A 23,153-nucleotide genomic window follows, 5' to 3' on the forward strand; every position below is an offset into this window, starting at 1 on the left:
AAACTAAGGATTTTTAAAGACCGAGGAAGAGAAAGAATTATACCATTGGGTATAAGCAAAATGTCAGGAAAAGGACTGGTTCCCAAATCTACGCAGTTATATTCTTTCCCCATTCTACCACAATAAAGAAACAGTCCCATTTTCAAAGAAATTTTTATTTGAAAGGAGACTACTTTTCCTCACACGTATCTTCTAAAGACTCTATACTATACAATAACAGCCTGCTTAACCATTGTCCCAATACCAAAATTTCTAACAACAAAGTATACAATTGCTCTAAGTAATAAATAATGAGTTGTCCTTCACTGATTAAGGGAATACTTAAATTTCAATAAATTCAACACAAAAATCACACTAAGATTTAACAGATGTATTTTAAATACAACATGTTTTGTAGGAGTCCACAAGCTTTTTCATCTCTAAAAAAAAAAAGATGTAATTTTTAGGGTTCAAAAATTTCGTTCTTCAAAAGAAATGACCAAGAGTTTTCTTCTATAGCTTCAAACTTTCTACACTCAACTATTTGACTGCTCCATGCCACCCCAGACAAACTTGACATGACTGAACTACTTTATGTGTTACTTACTACCTTCCCCAAAAGAAAGTTAAAAAAGGAGTTCGTTGTAAATGGAGGTCTCTAATACAACGTCTAACAATAACTAACACAAAAGAAGCTTTAAAAAGATCATTTCTTTCCTCATTTGATTAGCCAGGAGTTAATTTTCTGTGAAAGCAAAGTAAAAGAAAAAAAAAAGAAAAAAAGAAAAAAGAAAAAGAAAAAAGAAAGAAAAAGAAAAAAAAAGAAAAAATCATTTACAAAGCATAACACTGGGGGTTCCTTTTTTTACTTAAGATGTTTAACTGCTCAAAATGACAATTACATCTTTAAGAGTATACTAAAAGGGGTGGAAACAGCAATACAACCGACAAAGTGTAGATGGTGAATAAACCAAAGCTGTTGTTTTTTTTAAGGATTCTTTTTAAGAAGTAAGAAGGATTAGAAGCTTGGGGAAATCCAGAATTTAACAAAAACCAAAACCCAAAACCAAAACAAACAAAAAACCCAAAACCAAATCAAACCCACACACACACACACACACACACACACACACACACACACGAAAAAAAAAAAAGAAAAAGATGTCCTCATCTGCAACCATTCTGTTTATCAATAGCGTCCTGAAAGAGAGCAAAAAACAAAAGTCAAAATGACAGTTATAGTTTGACTTGCCTATTATTTGTCCATCTATCAACAATCTCCATATACCCTAATTTTCTAAAACAAACCATTAATTAGGAATGGTTCTTAATGCCACAAAAGTAAAAATATACGTACTTGGGCTGTAGGAACGAGATCTCGATCGTGATCTGTACCGACTATAGTAAGGAGAAGGTGATCTTCTTCTGTAGGAAATAAAAGATTACTTAGCATACCACATAATTACTCCATCGAGGCAAGTGAAAATAAAAATTCCCCATCATTCAAGTACTATTACAAATACGACAGGAGCAAGCATATGGTACAAGAAAATACTGGCAAATACAGATAATTAACCTATGTTCTCAATCTTGAGAAAATCCTCTCTACTTTCTCAAGAAACCAACATCTATTTTAAGTATTTTTATTAATGTGTATGAAACACAAATTAAAAGTGCCAAATAATACAACTATCATCTAATTTAGAACAGAAATTACAATAAAACATTACCTGTACCGGTAATCATAGTCTTCATATCTGTCATACCCACGATCATATCCTCTATCATAGTAAGAATCTCGACGCCTGCCACCTCCTCCACCTCCACCACCACCTCCACCACCGCCACCGCCACCGCCACTACTACAGAAAAATGTAAAGATTTTACATCAATGTGATTATTTTGCAGTATCATTTAATACCAACCGGTACTTAACTAAAATGGAGGGAGGCAGGAAGATTAAGAGAAAGAACAACCTTTTTTATGTCAGTGACCCCCATGTGTCTCACTTTGCTGACTTCCATGGTATTATTCTATTTGGATTCCTATTCACAACATAAATAACCAGGAATGATTTCACAAAACTCCCAAACTATAAACTGTTCTTTTATTAATGCACTATCCAAATCTGCAGGACCTTTTCAACAAGCTGCAATGAAGTACTGTGCTGGGAAACAGTACTAAAATGCGAAGATGTGAGTCCTTATGACTAATTAAAAAACAATTAATAAACATCAAGAATTTAAAAAGGTTAAACGAACCTGAATAGCAAAAAGAATTAACTACCCTACACTGAGGCCTGGCACTAAAACTATTTCAAGGTCTGGCTTTTAAATCTTTGGCAGCAAATTTAAACTCTAAGCACTTTCTCTTGTAGTTCTTCCCAACTTCTAATCACAGGGACACTATTTTCACTTCAGTTTTTGTAGGCTCTCCTTACCAAACCCTCCATTTTCCCCAGTAAGGATTCAAAGTAAATGAAAGCCTATATTCCTTCTTTCACTTTTAAGAAATATTCTCTTCAGTTGTTTAATATTAAAAAAACATTTATAAAAGCCTCTATTTTCTGCACGATGTGAAAACTGGCTTAAAAAAAAATACACACCACTATCAGTAAAAGTCTTCCCTATCCACAAGGCTTCCAAAGTCACATAAGAAGAGAAAGAGAATACTTAAAAGCATACACTATTTTTCTAGTTTTTAATAATTTTTCTATTTGTACAGCACCAAGGAAAGAGCCAGTAACAACTCTAATGGTTTTAATTTGTCCCTCTCCTCAAACAGATGTAAGAACATACACAAATTAAGTAACTTTCAATTCTAATTACAGTAAAAAAAAATCATTTTATCTTTTGATTAATCAAGTTTGCATACATTTCTGATGAATTTCTGGCTCTTAGTTTAGCTTAAAAAACTTGCAATCTTACTGAGTTGGTCTGCCCATGTAGATGCCAGGTGTAGGTGTGTGCGCTCTCTTCGTAATAGAATAATCCACTCGAATTCTTCTACCGTCCAGCTCCATTCCATTTGCCCTTTCCATAGCCTTTAAAGGAGAACAGGCACAGAAGTCATGCATAATTCACTAATGAGAAACTACTAAAACTACAACAAATTTAACATGTTTTCCATTTGAAATTTAAAAAATTAAAATTCTCTAAACTTTTCCCAAACAGGGGCCAGGATTTTACATACGAATCCTTGATATATGCATGTCAACAGCATTGAGTTTTCTTACATACACACAGACACTTAAACAGGCCACTGCTGAAAGACTGGGGGTAGCTACTGAGAAAGAACCATACAAGTTGGGCAACTCAAGTCTAGGCAACTCCAAGCAGAAACTGCAATTCAGCTGACAAGTCCAGGTTAGCCAAAAACCATTTCTTAGGTAACACACCGCCACCTAGTGAACTCCAAATATAAAAGAACTTCTAAGCCTGCCAACATGCTCCTGGTCTTTATATATGCACTCACATTCCCTATCACTCTGCCCTTCAGCACTAATACCAATAAATAGGATAGTAATTTCAACTACTTAACCAAATTTGCAAGTTCCTTGGAACTACAGTAAAGTTGCCATTTTCATTTTATTTTATAAAGAAATAAACCTGGCAGGGTGGTTATGGGAGGAATCAAGAGCTACAGCAAATTTCATATTTTAAAAAAATCTTAATTGTGGTATTATTTTATACTTCACAACTTTTACTTCAGGTCAGATACCTTAGGATTTTTTAAACTTATACTTTTATCTCTCTCTTTTTTTTTTTAAAGATTTTATTTATTTATTTGACAGAGATAGAGACAGCCAGCGAGAGAGGGAACACAAACAGGGGGAGTGGGAGAGGAAGAAGCAGGCTCATAGCGGAGGAGCCTGATGTGGGGCTCGATCCCATAACTCCAGGATCACACCCTGAGCCGAAGGCAGACGCTTAACCGCTGTGCCATCCAGGCACCCCTATACTTTTACCTCTTAATTGAGAAGAGAAATAAACAAATCACAAATATATAACCAAAAAAAGGTCATTATATTTGACAAATTAAAACATTAGAGGGGCGCCTGGGTGGCTCAGTGGGTTGCGTGTCCCAACTCTTGATTTCATGGAGCCTGCTTAAGATTTTCTCTCTCCCTCTGCCGGCCCCCAGCTCATGTGTGCACACGCTCGCTCTCAAATAAATAAATAAGAGAATGCTGATTAGAATGTCTACTACATAAATGACTTACAACCTGGTGTGTTATTTTGTTAGAATTATCTGGGGTGTTAAACCTCCACACTACTGGCATTTTTGGACTGCTTTTCTATATTGTGGGTGGCTGTCCTGTGCACTGTAAGAGGTCTGGCATCATTCCTGGCCTCCATCCACTAGATGCCACTAGCATCTACTATTTTTGAAAGACAGGCTTTTATTATTTATCTATTTATTTCTTCTTTCTTTTTTTTTTTTTTTTTTTAAGATTTTATTTGACAGAGAGAGTGAGCAAGAGAGATAGAGCACATGAGCAGGGGCAGAGGGAGAGGGAGAAGCAGATTCCCCTGCTGAGCAGGGAGCCCGACTTGGGGCTTGATCCCAGCACCCTGGGATCATGACCTGAGCCAAGGGTAGAAGCGTAACGATTGAGCCACCCAGGCACCCCAGATATGCTAATTTTTATTATGACTATTTATGTTGCAATCAAATGCTGTTGATGCATACAGCAGTGACCTATGTCCAATTACTATCACATGTAAAATGGTACATTTGACATTTATTTATTTATTTTTTAAAGTAAGCTCTATGCCCATGTGGGGCTCAAACTTATGACCCTGAAATCAAGAGTTGAATGCTCTACCAACTGAGCCAGCCAGGTACCCCGCCATTTATTAAGGTTTGATTATTATTTTATTTTTTTAAAGATAAGGAGTTTTTAAAAAAGATTTTATTCATTTATTTGTCAGAGAGCACAAGCAGGGGAAGCAGTATGCAGAGCAGGCAGAGGGAGAAGGAGGCTCCCCACTGAACAAGGCGCCTGATGTGGGACTCGATCCCAGGATCCTGGGATCATGACCTGAGCCGAAGGCAGATGCTTAACCAACTGAGCCACTCAGGAGTCCCTATTAAGGTTTGATCAAAACAACAACAACACTTACTTTTTTAAAGTAGTGGAGCCCAATATGGGGCTTGAATTCACAACCCTGAGATCAAGACCTGATATCAAGACTCGGATATTTAACCAACTCAACCACCCAGGTGCCCCAAAAAGGGTTTGATAAAACTTTAACAGTGGGCTTCAAATTCCTTAAAATGGTATTTTCTAACCGAATCACTATGAACTTTTAGTATAGAGAAAGCAAGCCTACTGCTCCCTTTATAATCCAATATCTAATACACTGGAGTAGCACAGCTTCAGGGGAGCTTGGGTGGCTCAGTCGGTTAAGTATCCAACTCCTGATTTTGGCTCAGGTCATGATCTCAGGGTCACGATATGGAGTCACACGTGGGGGTCAGCACAGAGTCTGCTTGAGATTCTCTTTCCTACTCCCTTTACTCCCCATGCTCTCTCTCAAATAAAATCTTAAAGAGAACCAATTCTTTCTATGTATATTTTAATTATACCACAGAATGACAGATGAATATGAAAACAGAAAAACAAAGCTCTTTATCTATACCTGGGGATCTAATTCTACATAAAATTAAACAGATTAAACAAGTAACATAATTTCTTTTTAATTTAAAAAAGATTTTAATTTTAAGTAATCTCTACAAGGGGCTTGAACTCATAACCCTGAGATCAAGAGTCACACACTCCACCAACTGAGCCATCCAGGCCTCCCAAAATATCATGTAATTTCTAAAAAGTTAGTTTAATCATCTGCTTGGAATATAAGATTTAGTCAAAAGAGAACATTTATATACTTTACTTTTTCATTAACTCAAACATATATACCCTACTTTACAAAGTCAGATTTCAATCAGGATATGCTTATACCAGAAAATATTAGCTGGGAAGTGAAACTGGCAATTTCCAATTGTAACAATGAAAGGAAGAGTTATTATTATTATTTTTAAAAGATTTTATTTAGGGGTGCCTGGGTGGCTCAGTCAGTTAAGTGTCTGCCTTTAGCTCAGATCATGATCTCAGGGTCCTGGAATCGAGCCCTGCGTCAGGGAGCCTGCTTCTCCCTCTCCTTCCTGCTCCTGGTTTCTCTTGTTCTCCTCCCCCCCTCACATAAATAAATAAATAAAATCTTTAAAAAAAAATTTTATTTAACAGAGAGACAGCGCGCGAGTGCGTGCACACACAAGCCAGGGGAATGACAGGGAGAGGGAGAAGCAGGTTCCCCACTGGGCAAGGAGCCTGATGTGGGGCTTAATCCCAGGACCCTGGGATCATGACCTGAGCCGAAGGCAGACACTTAGCCACTGAGCTGCCCAGATGTCCTGAAAGGAAGAGTTTGAAACAAACTCAGGTTAGGGAATGAAAGAAAACAAGTTATGGAACTGGGAGACCATTAGTCAACTTTTAACAATATAATTATGCACATCAGAAAAATTTCAAATTGAAAAGTAATTATAAAAACAAAATTACCTCCTTTGAGTCATCTATTCTTTCAAAATAAACAAAAGCAAATCCTCGTGATCGGCCAGTTCGCTGATCATAAACCACATTGACACCACTCAATGGTCCATATCGAGAAAATACTTCACGAAGATCTCTCTCTGTTGTGTATAAACTGAGGCCAAACACTCCAAGACAAGTGTTGGGATCTGGATTTGCCTGTTGAATAAAAATGTGATTTAATTTCAAGCTCCAAATGGAAATAAAAATTAACACGCACAGAAATACTTTGCTTTGGGGCGCCTGGGTGGCTCAATCAGTTGAGCATCTGCCTTTGGCTCAGGTCATGACCCCAGGGGCCTGGGATGGAGTCCTGAGTCGGGCTCCCTGCTCAGTGAGGAATTTCCTGCTTCTTCTCCCTGCACCCCGCTCCCGCTCTCTCTCTCTCGAATAAATAAAATCTTGAAAGAAAGAAAGAAAGAAAGAAAGAAAGAAAGAAAGAAAGAGAAAGAAAGAAAGAAAGACTTTGCTTAAAACACCTCACCTAATACATAAAGACTATACTGTTTCAAGTCACTTGGGAAAGAAGACTTTAAGAGGAAAAAAACCAGATGAACTGTATTTTACAGTTCACAGTACACTCAGACCTTCTTTGGAGTATACTTCCACTGTAGCCTGAATAAAAATATCCTTATTTTTCAGTCCAGCAATTTTCAGAATGTATCCTATGAATCCACCGTAGTTTAAAGCCATATTTGTGGTTTACTCAAATATTTTCTAGCTTACAGATTTGTACTTAATATGACTCTATTTGTAATTGCTGATTAGACTTTCCTCCATTTTCATTCTTACCAAGGGTATTCCTTCAAACTTCCCACTATCCAGATTTTGAAAAATCTATGTACAGATTTTAAAACATCATCACAGTTAAATAATTCAGTATCACATGGAGGAAAAGCACAGCACAGCAGTTAGGCATGGGAACTTTAAGAGTCAAGCAGACTGGCTGAAACCTGGGCTCTGCCAGTTAGCCAAAAACCAAACCTCAGTGTCACATATCCAAGACTCTTATCCATTAAATGTATTGAAAAACTGCACAGTGCTCAATGTTAAGTGTTATTATGACTACATGTATTTCTTTGCCAGCTCCCCCCAATCCCCACCAAACTTTTTCACCTCAATATTCTCAACTCATGCTTTTCATTTTAATTCTTAGAACATGTATTTTTTCCCCAAATTTCATCTTTTAACTACTCAAAGTCAAGAAAATATATTTAAATGTATATAAACAATATTCATACGCTTAAGGATGTTTCTGGAGTACCACTTTATTTATTCTTTATTTCCTAAGTAATCTCTACAACCAATGAAGGGCTCGAACACACAACCCTGAGATCAAGAGTCACATTTCCACTGACTGAACCAGCCAGGTGCCCTGGAGTACCACTTTAAAATAATGGTCTAAGGGGTGCCCTGGGTGCTCAGTCATTAAGCATCTGCCTTCAGCTCAGGTCATGATCCCAGGGTCCTGGGACTGAGCCCTGCATCAGGCTTCCTGCTCAGTGGGGAGCCTGCGTCTCCTTCTCCCACTCCCCCGCTTGTGTTCCCTTTCTCACTGTCTCTGTCAAATAAATAAATAAAATCTTTAAAAATAAATAAATAAAATAAAATAATGGTCGCATCTCATGAAAACAAGATATTATGCTATGACTAAACACATAAAGACAAAATAAATTTTCATTAATTTTTAAAAACCACATACCCTGCTGCCTGTATGTCTTCTCCGGTTAGACATTGGAGAATGACTTCGGCTTCTTCGACGCCGGTATTCTGGTGTATATGACCTACTTCGAGATCGTCTCCTATGAGAGTGAGAATGGGATCTGGATCGAGTGTAACGTCTATGAGAATGCCTCCTTGACCTCGACCTTTGAGAGAAATACATTTAGGTAAAAATACTGAAACAAGATGGCTAATGCCAAGGATCTCTACATGTATCCCAGTTCCCTTCTGAGGAAAGAATATTCTTCCTCTTGTTCTTTTTATCACTCAATCATGTTCTCAGTCTATCCCTTCTACACTCTTTTCACTTTACAATACAAGCATGTTACAACTCTACCTTCTTTAAAAAGAAAAAACAAACTAGCACTAAAGAAATCCTGCAATATCCTGCAACATGGATGAAACTTGAGGACATTATGTTAAGTGAAACAAGTCAGTCACCAAAAGACAAATACCATGATTACACTTATATAAGGTTCTTAAGGTAGTCAAAGTCATACAGACAGAAAGTAAAATGGTGGTTGCCAAGGGCTAGGAGGAGGGGAAAACAAGGAGCCCTTGTTTAATGGTTACAGAGTTTCAGTTTTACAAGATGAAAAGAGCTCTGGGGACAGATGGTAGTAATGGTTGCACAATGTGAATGTATTTACTACCACTGAACTATACACTTAAAAATGATTAAGACTATAAATTTTGTTATGTGTATCTTACCACAACAAAGACAACACAAACCACCAAATATCATTACCACCACAGTAAAATCCTTTGATTCTTATCATCTTCTCAATATAGTTCTATATTCCCTTCACTGTTAAACACCATTTCCTTTCTTTCTTTAGCCCACTGCAATCTAGCATCTGCTAAATTAATTCAACAACCTAAATGCCCATGTAAGTCTTCATTTCTTCAAGCTTTCCACAGTACCTCACCCATCCTCCACTGCTGATTCCCTAGTTCATCTCCTATCTCTACTTCAGTCACTGACTCTTTTTGCTTCTTAATGCAATAATTTTTTTTTAAAGACTTTATTTGAGAGAGAGAAAGAACGCACAAGGTGGGGAGAGGTAGAAATCGGCTCTCTGAGCGGGGAGCCCGATGCGTGGCTTGATCCCAGGACCCTGAGACCAAGGCAAATGCAGTGGCAGACTGAGCCACCCAGGCACCCCTTAATGCAACAATTTATTTACTATTCATCTGACCCATCCTTAATAAACACCCAGACTAGAAGTCATCATAGCCCCCCCCCCCCTTTTAACATGGGGCTTGAACTCACAACCCTGAGAGTAAGACCTGAACTGAGATCAAGAGTTGGATGCTTAACCAACCGAGCCACCCAGGCGCCTTACTAGTGATCACAGCCTTACAAAATAACTTGTTTAAGATGTTCAATAAATGTTATACATGCTAAGGGCCAGAAAGTTAAAAAAAGAAAGCACATGGGTGATGGGAATAAAACTAATGAGGAAAGATTATTCAAAACAAAGAAGGCTAATAATAAAGCTGGGAGACATAAATTTGACTAGGTAGACAGGCGAAAAGTGTTCTAGGAATAGCAAGAGTAATGGTTCCTTGGTAAGACATGGAGATGTGTTCCTAGCAGATTTAGGCTACTTTTAGATACCATCAATTTTCTTTAGCAGTAATTTATAGCCTCAATGTAAGATAAACATTAATAAGAATTATGTCTTTTAACATACCTATTTTTTTTTTTAAAAAGATTTTATTTATTTATGAGAGAGAGAGAGCACACAAGCAAGGAGATGGGCAGAAGGAGAGGGAGATGCAGGCTCCCCGCTGAGCAGGGAGCATGACCCGGGGCTGGATTCCAAAACCATGAGATCATGACCTGAGCTGAAGGCAGACACTTAACTGTGCCACCCAGGCACCCCATCAAGTTATTCTTAAATAGTAATGAAAAAAGGAGACATTAAAAACACTTCAGGAGTGCCTAACTTTCCTCTAAATCAGATATTGGTAAGTACTAAGAAAAAAACTAAGAGTAAGGGAATAAAGAGCATGCATGATCTTTAATGTTCTCAGTTAACGCTTGGGCAGAGAATAAATCAAATGGCTGAATACCTGAGGGAAGAGAATTCTAGGCTGAGAGCAGCAAATGCAAAGGTCCTAAAATGAAAATATGCTCATTTCTGTTTGCATACTCATGCACATGTAGATTTTGTTAGAGTGGCTAGTAAATCAAGTTGGATCCTGGATACGATAAAGACATAGCTGTGGACTCAAGAAAAGTCCAGCCCTTTAACCAATTCTTCTATCTCATGCTCCACTGGCAAGGAAACTCTATACAAAAGACAAATTATGTCTCTAATCAAGAAATTATGACTTATTAAATGAACTGTCCAGGTTGTTTTTAAACTTTCTTTCACCCACCTCTGTACACCTGGGACATCTGATACAGTGAACTTTGCAGTGGTTCACTACAGTTTTTGTTGTCAGTGGAGATGATAGTGGTAGGAGCTTCTGAATCACCCACCCAGAGACTCCCCCCACTCCCTGCCCCAACTGTATCTGGCTAGATTCTACCCTGGACCTATTAAGTCACAATCTTCAGGTAAAGGATGTAGCTGGAATGTGAATCTTGAAAAAGCTTCTCAAATCATTCCGGTAATTAGTACAACATAGCTACATCAACCTTCTCTGCACTAAATTACATGCCAAGTCTCCAACGGAGAAAATTACATTTTTGTTACACAAATACTGTTGAAATAAAACCAAACTCCAATTCTTATTGCCAAGTACATTTAAATCAAGCAACACATTTTATTTATATTAATAGCTAATATCTGATAGGTTAACTGGGCTAAGAGATGACTTGACTCTGCTTTATCTAAATCTTTATCTAGAGCATTAAAATTTTTTTTAAAGATTTATTTACTTGGCGGGGGGGGGGGGGGAGTGTGTGCATGTGCATGAGAGCATAAGCGGAAGACGCAGAGGAAGAGAAGTGGACTCCCTGCTGTGGGCGGAGCCTGATGCAGGGCTCAATCTCAAGACTCTGAGATCATGACCTGAGCTGAAATCAGGAGTTGGATGCTTAACTGACTGAGCCACCCAGCTGCCCCCAGAACATTCATTTTTAAACCCCACAGTTTGAGAAAAACTACTTCATGATTTTGTGAAACTTCTACACAAAATGCAGGAAAAGTGAGGGACCTGCTAAAAATCACCTTGCTCTGAAAAATCTAAGGAAAGCATCTTAAGTATTATTTTAAGCACACTTACCTGGATTTTGATCTTGATCGAGAATGAGATTCTGAATGTTTGGAAACCCTTGATGGACTACGAGATCCTGACCTGCTCTCCGATTTTACACGAGCAGGAGTTCCCGTTGGAGATTTTGACTGAGAGCGAGACTCCTAACAAAGAAGACAGTATTACAAATGGCACTGGTCACGTAGATGCCTAACACCTAACATTTAAAGTACCGTAATTATTTATATTGATTGCTCCTGAAAAACAAATGGTTAGGCAACACCCTCCAGAAAAAATTTCAGCTCATTAACAACCCATTGTTAATACTGCTAACTGTCCTCAATAATTCCCTACTTGAACCAGATCACCAATTCTCTATTAACTAAGAAATCATGCAAATTCATCTACAACTTGATCATACAGACACTGGAACATAAACCATACATTTACTTAACCTAGGACCCATTCATTCTTCCAGATTCTTTTAATTCTACTTCACTCTTGCTTTCTACTTCTCTTCATTCTTCATTGAGTTTTTCATTTTTCATACTTCGTGTATTCTTCCCCAATTCAAACAATTCAAAATAGCCTTAAAAAAATATTCAAGGGCTTCTATCTGACCAATCTTCTGTTCAATTTTTTCCCCCATTCAATTTTAATTTTCTGATCTTTAATACTTTTCATTAGCCTTCTTTTATCTTGATTTATCTTCCACATTCTTGGAAAAAACTCTTCAATTTCTTCACGAACATTAACCTTAATGGAAAAAGAACATTTAGTATATTTAAGCACGTGGGGATTATAAAACTCTGCTGGAGTTCAGAATGTTATCTACCAAATGGAAAAGCCAGCAGGTAAAGTGCAAACAACTAGTTTATTAAAAAACAATTTTATAATCTTTAAAATTGTCCAAAGTCTAGTTTCTAACAATTAAAGAGAATTTACTGAATTTCTCTAAATGTTTTTACCATATTCTTCACCCTCCTCCCCTTTCATGTTTCATCTTAGTTCCTAAAAATGTGAACAATTTTAATATAAACACTTAACCCAAGCATAAATCTAACATTAACTGTAATCCCCCCACCTATGTCTTAAGTTTTTACTAGCTTACAACTTAAAGATTCTTAGTCATCTTAAAATAAGCTTTCACTAAGCCATACTAAGATACCAAGGTACAGTTAAAAGCAAAGCATTCTAGGCTGAAAATTGTGTACACCTACCTAAACTCACATATTACAGGACACATGCTGAGGTTCAAAGAAATAAAAAATTTAAATTAATGAAATTACTAACATCTTCTTCCAAGTATGTTTGACCACTAACTCCAACTTAATCAGAAACATATGTTCTAATGTAAAAGCAGCATAAAGAAAAAACTAAGGGGAAAAGAAGGTACGAAATTCTTAAAATTTCCCCCTTTGGCTTGTAAATTTCTAAGTACATGTAATTTTGCAACTGTGCCATTTTAATATTCTATATTATCCATGAAATATTGTAATGTACAAAAAGTTACAAAATTAGTATCATGGTCTTTACTTTTTGATCCCACCAATTTTATTCATAGTTTTGCATATTTTATGCAGTTATGCATACATCCACTCCCTTCAATGACTGTATCTTATATCAGAAAACTGATGGGCTTCTGAAAAAGTTGGATATAAATGATTTAAAACTGATTAAGAGACTTTTAAAATTTGACAGATATATGAGGCACTTATGACCAAAGTAGGACAGACAATTCTGTTTCTGTCCATTTGAGCCTTGATTATTAGTGTGAATAATCACCCCAACCTCACACCAATTTTCATTTATGCCACAAGACTACCTACCACACAGCTTCCTTAAGATTTTCCCTTTACTTTGAGTTTAATGTCAAAAGACTTATTTATCAAGAACTGTACTAATGCTGCTAGGTCTATTTTTCAGATGCAAACAAAACTGAAAAATATAGCTAGCTACCTTTCAGTTAAATATCAACCTTTTCCATTTAGCTACCTACAATAAGTCTTTCACCACATCTCTGATACTCTAAATTTCTGGACAAATGCCTGGAGCAGGCACGGCAATTTAGGCTTTTTCATTCACCGAAACTATAAAAGCAGCATATTCAGTACTTAAAAAAAAAAAAAAAAAAAAGGAATAGTTAATTTGCTTGTAATTGAAGAATCATACAGGCTGGTTCATTAAGCTGGAAAGAATATCTTCCCCTCTCTCTCAGCTTTTCCTTCTATAAAACTGATCCTGTGGTTTAACATTTATGCTACTGTTGAACAGCAGCTGATGGAATAGTATCTATGAACACTACCACAGCTCACATTATACATACATTTCAGAATGTTCTGCGTTCTGTAACTATAAAACCTTTAATTTTACAAGTAGAGAAATAAAAGTCTTATATTAAAACCCAAGATTTATTCTTAAATGCTTATGTGAAGCTTTCTAGTACATGATAAAAATATTACGGTTCAAATATGTGTACATTCGATGTCCAAGTCTTTCCTCATAAACAGTTGAAAATTATTCACCAGTGCTGAAAATTGCCACTTCTTAGGAATTACAATAAACAAGGCAACTTAGTAATATCTTAAATTTTAAAGTTTAAATTTCAGCTCTGGCATAGCAACTCATTGGAAAAAACGAAAATTTCCTTTTGGTTTGGTAACAAAACATTAAGATACAACAGAGTATCTTTTCAAAAGACATTAGAATACTTTTTTTAAAAAGTCTTGCTTTTTAATTATCTAAGCTGTCACACCTTTGTTGCCATCCTTCAGTTTTTGTTTTGTTTTGTTTTTACCAGAGAAACCTGAATATGCATAAATTTCTTCATGGAATCATTCAAGGTTAAGAAACAGTCCTCTCAACTCCCTTGTAACACCTATTTATAAAGTTACTACCATTTTAACCTCCAAAAACAATTTACAGACTTATCTAAAAAAGTAAATCAATAACTGTCAGTAAACTTAACCTGAAGAATTAACTACAAAGCATAAAATAAACTTTTAATTCTTCAGAATTATTTTTACTGTAATACCAAAAAAAAAAAAAAAGGCTCATCATTCTAAGAACTGGTAGTTAAGTCTTCATGCACACAAAAATGGTCATATGAATATTTGCCATTTTTAAGTAACTTTATTTTTCAAAACCTAGTACCAAGTAAGTACCATTTTCACTACACTATGCATTAGAAACCAAGGTACAATAAGCCCTTTATGGACAAATGCTAGATTATCCTTTTCTACCTTTGACTTGTCCTCATTACGAAATAATTTCAACTTTTCTTCAAAGAAATACATAAAACTATTCAGAATTTGGAAACTGAATTGAAATTGCAAACAGAAAAAATAAAATACTGAGAAGTTATCTGTCCTGTTTCACTACCTTATACTTAACCTACTCTTAAAGCTGTCCTGTCAAGAAATTCTGCAGATTCCTCAAGTAACCTGCGTGTGGATCCAACAACGACTTAAAAAAATATGCTGTCTAGTTGAAATGGGCAGACTGACTCAACCAAATCATATCCACATTTTAAATAGCAATCAAAGAGGCTTCCAGCCTACCTTACCTATTATAAACCAGAAGCCAGGCAGAAAGTTCTCACAGTGCAACCTGCTTAAACGGTGTGTGTTTGTTCTTTTAACTATTCTTTATTATCAAGGTACCTTGGGTGGAAGCTGAAGGACATAGCCAAAAATAAAAAAGAGAGACCTAACCATGAATACTAAGAAAGTACCACAGTATATCCAATTTAAGCAATCTGTGTTAAAATACAGCTGCATTTTACATACTGTAAATAACCACAACAACCATGTACCACTCCTTCAATCAAGGAGAAGGGTTATTAAATATAAGTACACATTGTTGCAGAACATGAACAATTCCTACAGTAAGCAATAATTGCAGTCTTTTATCTTTTAATTCAGCTAGTATCATATGATAGGTGGAACAAAAAAATTCCAACAACATATATGTTTAGTACTGAAAGCCCATTAAAACACATAACATATAAATGCTAAACTATAACCCATTCTATTATGGCAATGCAAATTCTATGCCAAGTCATAGTGCCAAGTTTATACAAAATCAAGTCTATAATAGCATAAACTTTTAAAACAAACATTCTCAAAATGTATATTCCCACTACTTTATGAAACTGGAGGTCTATTTCCATAAAAATACATTAGTGCATTTAGGTAAATTTTATGTCCCAAGGGGGGAGGGGTACTTAAATCACTCCAATAGCCTGTAATATTTATTGTACGAAGAACTTCATTCTTTGGGGCTTAAGGGAAACTCTTGTTTATCCAATTCTTTAATTTCAGTCTACATAAATATCAGTTCTTATGATAGGCTGCTTCTCTTGGACTCTTAAGCTTATAAAAGAAATAGTCCACTCTCTTCTTAACCCATAACTGCTATTAAAGCAATTCCTTAAAAAGAAAATACCTATATGCTGCATTCTAAGTGAGGTTAAAACAGTCTTTCCATCTGCAAAGGCTCACAGATACTCTTAACATTGTGTCTTTACATTCTCTAAAGTTTGGAATAATTTTGGAAATGCTTAAAGAAACTATGTAGGAATTGGCACTTAAGCATAATTATCAAATTTAAACTATTCATAACTGTGAAATTACCTGTAAAATTTATATAATCTTTTTTACAAGTTTTAAATATGGTTCATAAACCAGCCAGCTTGTAAGTCATGATCAACTGTAATGTCCCAAAAATTTAGCTATATTAAAAGCCAATAAATAACAAGTAAAAGCAAATTGTTTACTAAGAACCTGTTACAGAACTTTCTACTTAGGTCCTCATCTTCTAGTATCATGGGACGATTTATGAATCTTGAGTAAGAAAGACTAAAAGGGCCTTAGTTAAAAACAAACAACTTCTACCTCAGATTGGTCAGGCAGCCCTGGTCACACTTTTGGTGAAAATCATGAGACGATATTGATTATTCACAACTACATATTGACAGTAACCTAAAGGAGGGAGGGGAAACCACATTTCTTTTCATTATTGCCCTCTCAACTTTTTTTTTAAACAGTGTTTACTGATTCTTTTCCCCATCTGATCATTATCACTTTCTCACCTGCACTTCAGTCCTCCTAAATCTTACACAGGTGAGTAACAATTGGTATTAACTCATTTAGCATGCAAATATATACCTTTTACAAAGGTCCCAGGGTTAGTTATTTGATGCCTGAGTACCCACTGATAGTACCAAAGAAAAGGTTTCCACGCTGTCGGGAAGATTCTAGGACATTATTATGTTGATTATCCATGGCCATTTCATGCTTGTTACACTACACAAAACCACAGGTTAATAACTTCAGTTCATTCACAAAAATCAATCCATAAACAAAGCTCATCTGTATTTTTTTTTATGACTCTCATTCCTAAATTTTTAATTCCTTCGAATTCTTTCAGGTATCAGAACTTTTTATTCTCATTTTAGGAATGGCACAAACCATTAAGCATCTATGACAAATCTGTGCACTGTGGGTACAATTAGTTACACCGCTCCTTCTAAAAATCCCACCTCCTACTTAATTTGAGCAATACAATGTTTGCTTAAGTTTACAAATTCTTTGCTTAAAAAAATTACGGGAGGAATAAAAAAGCATTAAAATTGGATAAATGACAGCACTTAACTTTAATAAATTAAACCCAAGGCAGGTTTGTCTTGGGTTTAATACTGTCAGTATCATGAGAAAGGAAGTCTTACCCTTTTGTAATAGGTTGATGAGATATATGAAATTAAACTGTGAAGAAACTAAGTATTTTTAAAAGCTAAATTGCTGACCTGACATTCTTATCTGTAAGAGATTCTATTTTTTTTTTTTTTTTAAGGAAGGGAGAGGGTAAACCTCACTTGTACTCTTACATCTATTAAAGCCTAGCTTAAGGTTCTTCTTCTTTTTTTTTTAAAGCCAGTCACCAAGATGGGTTTTGAATGGCACCATCATTACCCCAATCATTACAAATCAGGCTACAGGGAAGAAAAAGTTTCCCATATTTCTGCTATTCTTTAACAAAATATCTTAGCACACATTTTAATTCCAGACAGGTACAGAGGAATTTGTATTTTGCTATTCACTTCTGTCATCCAGTCAAACCATCTATTAAGAAGGGGAACACTAGGAATCACTTAAAATATTCTAGCTACTCAAGATTCTAGCTAACTCTAAAAAGGAGGAGACAAGTATTCTCCTTCCTCTTCAACTGTACTACAAAGCATAGACAATTATGGAATTATAAGATGGACCCCTACATGAGAATCAATGACCTCTATTAAAAACAATGGGCCACTGTATGAGGAAAAAAAATTGGGCTTAACATTTTTCTAAAGTTGGTTAAAAAAACAAATTAGGGGTAAAGGGTGAATAAAATGAGTAAAATAAGAAAAGCTTAATTTCCATTTCCCTTAATTTCTATGAAGGAGACTACAATTTTTTTTGAGGCCTAAATCCTAATTTTAGTTGAAGCTGTGTGAAGCAAACAACTCTTTTTATGAAGATAACAAACAAATTCATAGCTCAAGTGGCAGCCTCACTCAGCTCCAAAAGACATTTCCACTTAAAATATTTGTTAAGTTGATATACATGTCCTCCACAAACTGCTTTAATGAAACTATTTATTTTAAAGGCACTCCTTTCCTCCTGGATCCCTTGAAAATGTCTCACTCATTCTTCACATCCCACTGCTGTCCCATTTAGAATAGAGTTTTCATAATTTCCTCCCTTAAATAGTTCAAGTGTCCCTTGCTGCTCTTCTGTTCTTTGCTAAAATTCCTTTCATTATGCCACTCTCAGAATTAACAATCCATACATGCCTTCTTACTGCATATCGGATTAAGTCCAAATCCCTGTATCTAGAATTAAAAACCTCCACTATCTGACTGCCTATCTAGCCAAATCTATTCTCTCGCTACCCCCAGCAACCTCCTCATTGTCATATCCATACAATCAATCTATTCCCTAACTATAAAACCCAAGGTGAGTTTTACACATTAGGTAAAGCTTCCCCTTTCCCCTAGCTCACAAAACTACTCAGCTCCATTTTCTGAATTCCTTATTAATTCTATCACAGGACACTTGATTATATACTTACTTTTACCAAGATTTGAGCTGTCAGTCATCTCAAATTAGACTCCGAGTTCTTTTTCCCTCAAGAACACCCGACCTTTACTAAAAAGGCGGCAGATGCTTAACAGTTTTACCTCAGGCAGAGGGAATTTTGGTTGGGTTAACTATTAGGGTTACTTATAACAAAATTCAGCCAATTATTTTTTCTTTCCTAAAGTTCTTTTACTCCAGTCCTCTACAATGGAAGAGATAATCTATAGTGGAAAATTAAGCTGCTATAAACTGTTTTTAGCAAACACTATTAACACTGAAGTACAGTGTGCTTCTTTTTAAAAAGTAAATCAAAATGTATAAAGCATAGTATATGTATGCAATGAGTAATGGACCGGGACCTGTAAATCTGATTCCTGGCTACATGATCTTCTAGGCCTTGGTTTTTAATTTCTAAAAAGGTATGAGTACACCAATCCTTGCAAAATGATTTTAAGTAATACATTTGAAAATATGTCAAAGATCTGGTAGTGGGGTGATAAGATTCTAAAATGCTACAAATATAAGAACTATTAGTAGTAGTCCTGTTTCTTTAATGTGTTCTGCAGTCTTTAGAAAATTACCCTCTAATTCTAGGTATCTCTTCAGTAAGATGGGGTTAATATGTACTATTTATTCCATACATAAAGCAAATGAAATCTGACCTGTCACTGTTTCCTCTACTTTTAGTTATAAAATTTGAAGTGTAACTACTTGAAAAAACTTTCAAAAACATCATTTGAAAATCCTGTTTTGAGGCTCTCTAAATGGTCATTACATTTAGATACAGAGATAACACAACTGTATTCTATAAAATTTTTTAAAAGCTGCTGGTTTAAAAGCTAGCAGATAAGAAATCACAGTTTAAAAACCAAAAGCACTACTGAATATTGTTGTTAAGAAACAATTCAAAAAAAGAAAAAGTATACACCCTCAGAAAAGCTTCTGGCATTCTTCTAATTCTTTAACCAGTTACAAATACAGACAATTACCTCAACCTACAAAAGAAAAAAAAAAAAGATGTAACAGGTAAGGGTAGGCATATTCATTATTCAATCTGCTGAGTTTATTTACACTAAAATACACTTAGGTATCACGTGTCAAAAAATATTGTCATGACCGTAAACATTGTGGGGGGGATGGAGAACACATTAACATAGAATGTTAATGTCTAAATAAATTTTAGCATAAAACTGGGTAGGAATCTTACATACATTGCTTTCTTAGGTGGGTAAGGTGACAGTTATCTAGAACTTGTTCCATTCCTCCACTTGATGACTAAGAGGTAAAAACTTAAAAAGGAAAATGTCCCCAATAGTAGTCCTCTTCACTTTCCCACAAACCAAATCAAAACAAACATCAGCAAAATAATAAATTTCTGTACTGCAGTTTATGGAAGGAAAGATTAATGGATAGCAAAATTTCTTCCCATAACTACCTAACATGATCAAAACAAGCAGCTTACAATTATCACCAAATATTTTTATTGCAAGATTTTGAAAAAGTTTTGTTGGGACAATATCTCATCCTAAGAAAAAATCAGTTTCAACTACTCACTTGTATCTGCGATTGAGATTTTATTTTAAAAATCCCATCTTAAAGGCATTAATAAAAAGTTTTGTTTCTGACCTATTTAAATCTTTTTCCTCACGAAGAACAAAAGCCTAAACCGACCTTCTGATTTAACTGTCTGGTTCCAAGTACTTATATTATGAACTTCTAAAAAAGACAAAATTCATTCCATCCAGCACACACCTTAATTGTTTTATTTATGTGTTCTCCCTAGTGACCAGAATACCAACATAACAGCAAGAACATGCTGCCTGGTGATTTTCTTCTCAGGGTTTTCACACTAACCCACTTCCACCAATTACCACTACGAGGGTAACTTCGGAAGTAGAACTCAAACTATAAATGTTCTACTACATGTAGGCTGAGGATAACGTATCTTTGTGATCTTTCTATTCACTGACCCCAAATAATGGAAATCCTTGAGCCCTCTTTGTAGGGGGATGGGGAGAGAAGAGAAATGGGAGGGGGGTCTGTAATTTCCAGGTAGCGTTTTGCGTTACAGAATAGTGAAAAACTGACTAGCTATTTTTAAAATACTGAGCCACCAAATTTGTTCAGTTATGTAAGATTTTTTTCGTTTACCGTAAAAACCTGTAAAGAAGTGGTTTTTAGATGAAAGATCATAGGAAGGAAAAGCATTAGAAGTTGAGATATGAAGAAGAGAGAAAAAAAACCCAACATCAAGGAATTAGAAAAATCAGGCGTTATAGCATTTCCACATTCATTTTGAAGTGAAAAGAAAGTAAAAGGGACATTAAGGGAAAAGGGCTCCTTGCGTAGTTTTCCCCTCACAGCTCTCGTCTTAAGAACGCTTAAGGGTCGGTGCGGTCGTTGACTAACCACTTCATTAGGCTCGTCCCACCTTCAACCTCAAGGCTTTCGCCTTTATAGACGCAACGCCGCCGGTTCCAACAGAGACGCGGCCGCTCACTGCAATAGAGAGCCAAGGAGACACAGGCCCCAGCTAGTCCCACGCCAGCTTCTCCCCGCCCGGACAACAGCCCCGCGCAGTTTCGACCCCGAGACCCTCTACGATGCTCGGGGTCGCCAGAAATGCCACCGCAGGAAGCACCTACCACTATCCGGCCGGAGGGGAACTCCCTGCCGTCTCCTCCCGCCCCACCGCGACGGGGACCCACTCCTCGGAACACAGATAAGGAAGCCTCAGGGGTGGGGAGAAGGGAGGGCGCACTGCGGGGGGAAAATCGGACCCAGGAGTCCAGGTATCAGTCAGTCTCCAAAAACGGGGGAGAGGGGTTATCCGTGGTGTTTGGGGAAAGAGTGGAACCCAGAAGCCATCTTGGTATGTGAGGAAACAACCGCGATGGCTCCAGAGGCTGCTCCCCGCGGGACCCGCAGGACTCCCCGCAACCCCGCCCGACCGCGCTCGTTCCCGTGAAACCCCGAGCATCGGGCCGCCGCCGAAGACGGCTCCCGCGGCTTTGTACTCACTCTGCCCTCGAAGTTGTTCTCCTCTACATCACTCATGTCGGCCAGGCGCTCCCCAGAACTAAATAAGAGACAAGTCTCGGCTTGAGGGCCGATGGCCTAATCAACCGCTGACCGGACCGTGGGGAGGAGGAAAGAGTCGGCAACAACGGCCGCTCCACTCCACTCCCACTCGGTCGCAGGCTCCGGCAAAATGGCGCCGGCCCCGCCAGAAACCTTCTGGCCTCCTAGTGCGCGACGTAAGGGGGCGGGTCGTCTCTGCGACGTCACTAGCCCCGCCTCCCGCGAGGCTTTGTGGCAGTCCCGACCTGGGGCGGGGGTGCGCGGAGGAGGGGGTGAATGCCCTGTGTTGGGAGTCTCCTGGCGTTGGAACAGAATCAGTGACCTCCAAACTTAGGACCCCTTTCTAACACGTCAGTTCTTTGAAGATCTTCAATAACCAGATGTGCTTTTATTGACCTTGGCTCCTTTAAATATTTCCAAATTAATTTTGATGGAACAGAAAAAACTGGAAGCAAATACAGTATAAAATTAATATGTTCTTATTTTTGGGTATTTTCAGCACTCTATTACTTTTCTTCAACCTTTGCCCTTTGTAATACTATCAACATAATACATGCACAGGTGGGTTTATAATGAAAAGTCACAGTTCCTTGCCTCACTCCTGTCTCCTGTCCCTCCACCCAGAATCAACTGTATCAATTTCATTTTTAAAAAAATGCTTAGCTCCCTAGTACTCTTTGAGACATTTCTTTACAGCGTTTTAGCCAAGACCTCCCAAATCTATCCATTTTGTTCTCAGTCCTGGTAATAATATGTGAGGTGATTTTGAACTTTATCTGTTTTCACAATTTTAAGAATTAGTTTCCTCATAAAAAATTTCCCCCCGTAATACTTTGTGATAAAAGAGTTGACATGGACCTTCAACCACAGTTCTGTTAGGAAAGTTAACTGAACATATGGAGATTGCTATTCCTGAGCAAGATTTCAGGATGTGATTCTGTTATTGATAAAGCTAAACATATATAACACCTACCTTTAAAAAAGGTGTTGATGGGACGCCTGGGTAGCTCAATAGGTTAAATGTCTGCCTTGGCTCAGGTGATGATCCCAGTCCTGGAATCCAGCCCGGCATCGGGCTCCCTGCTCAGTGGGGAGCCTACTTCTCCCTCCGCCTGCCGCTCCTCCTGCTTCTGCTCTCTCTGACAAACAAATAAAATCTTTAAAATTTTTTTTTAAATTAAAAAGATGTTGAACTTTATAATGAGGAATCAGACAGATACTATTTGAACCTCCCAATCCATCTTAGCAGCATTAATAAAGAGACAACCAACACTGATGTACCTCTTGATGTGAGGCAATAGTGAGTACACAGTGCTTTCTATAAAGTATCTGTGATTCCTCCAAATTGAACTCAAATCTAATTAAACCTTACCTTAGTTCTAACCAACAATTTACAGGAAATACAAGGAATAGAAACATAAGTTTTAAAAAAATCAGTAGGAAGG

At 37.0% G+C, this 23,153-nt stretch overlaps 1 protein-coding gene across 6 annotated transcripts; it reads right to left on the bottom strand.

Annotated features, from left to right (window-relative positions):
* Positions 1 to 139: 139 nt before the first annotated feature.
* Positions 140 to 21,860, bottom strand: TRA2A (transformer 2 alpha homolog). Of its 6 annotated transcripts, none has more exons than XM_057304250.1 (9): positions 21,649 to 21,859; positions 12,184 to 12,262; positions 11,537 to 11,670; positions 8,277 to 8,442; positions 6,545 to 6,733; positions 2,907 to 3,022; positions 1,710 to 1,841; positions 1,337 to 1,404; positions 140 to 1,179 (listed from the first exon to the last, which is right to left on the bottom strand). In XM_057304250.1, exons 4-9 carry the CDS (start codon positions 8,307 to 8,309, stop codon positions 1,169 to 1,171), a joined length of 549 nt encoding a protein of 182 aa, XP_057160233.1. In that variant the 5' UTR covers positions 8,310 to 8,442; positions 11,537 to 11,670; positions 12,184 to 12,262; positions 21,649 to 21,859; the 3' UTR covers positions 140 to 1,168. The 6 variants fall into 6 exon arrangements, with proteins under 6 accessions (XP_057160233.1, XP_057160232.1, XP_026363363.2 ...); XM_057304249.1 differs by having other exon boundaries at positions 11,962 to 12,262; XM_026507578.4 differs by lacking the exon at positions 12,184 to 12,262 and having other exon boundaries at positions 21,649 to 21,857.
* Positions 21,861 to 23,153: the final 1,293 nt, after the last annotated feature.

This window comes from Ursus arctos, unplaced genomic scaffold (genome assembly GCF_023065955.2).
Source record: "Ursus arctos isolate Adak ecotype North America unplaced genomic scaffold, UrsArc2.0 scaffold_3, whole genome shotgun sequence".
NCBI lineage: Eukaryota > Metazoa > Chordata > Mammalia > Carnivora > Ursidae > Ursus > Ursus arctos.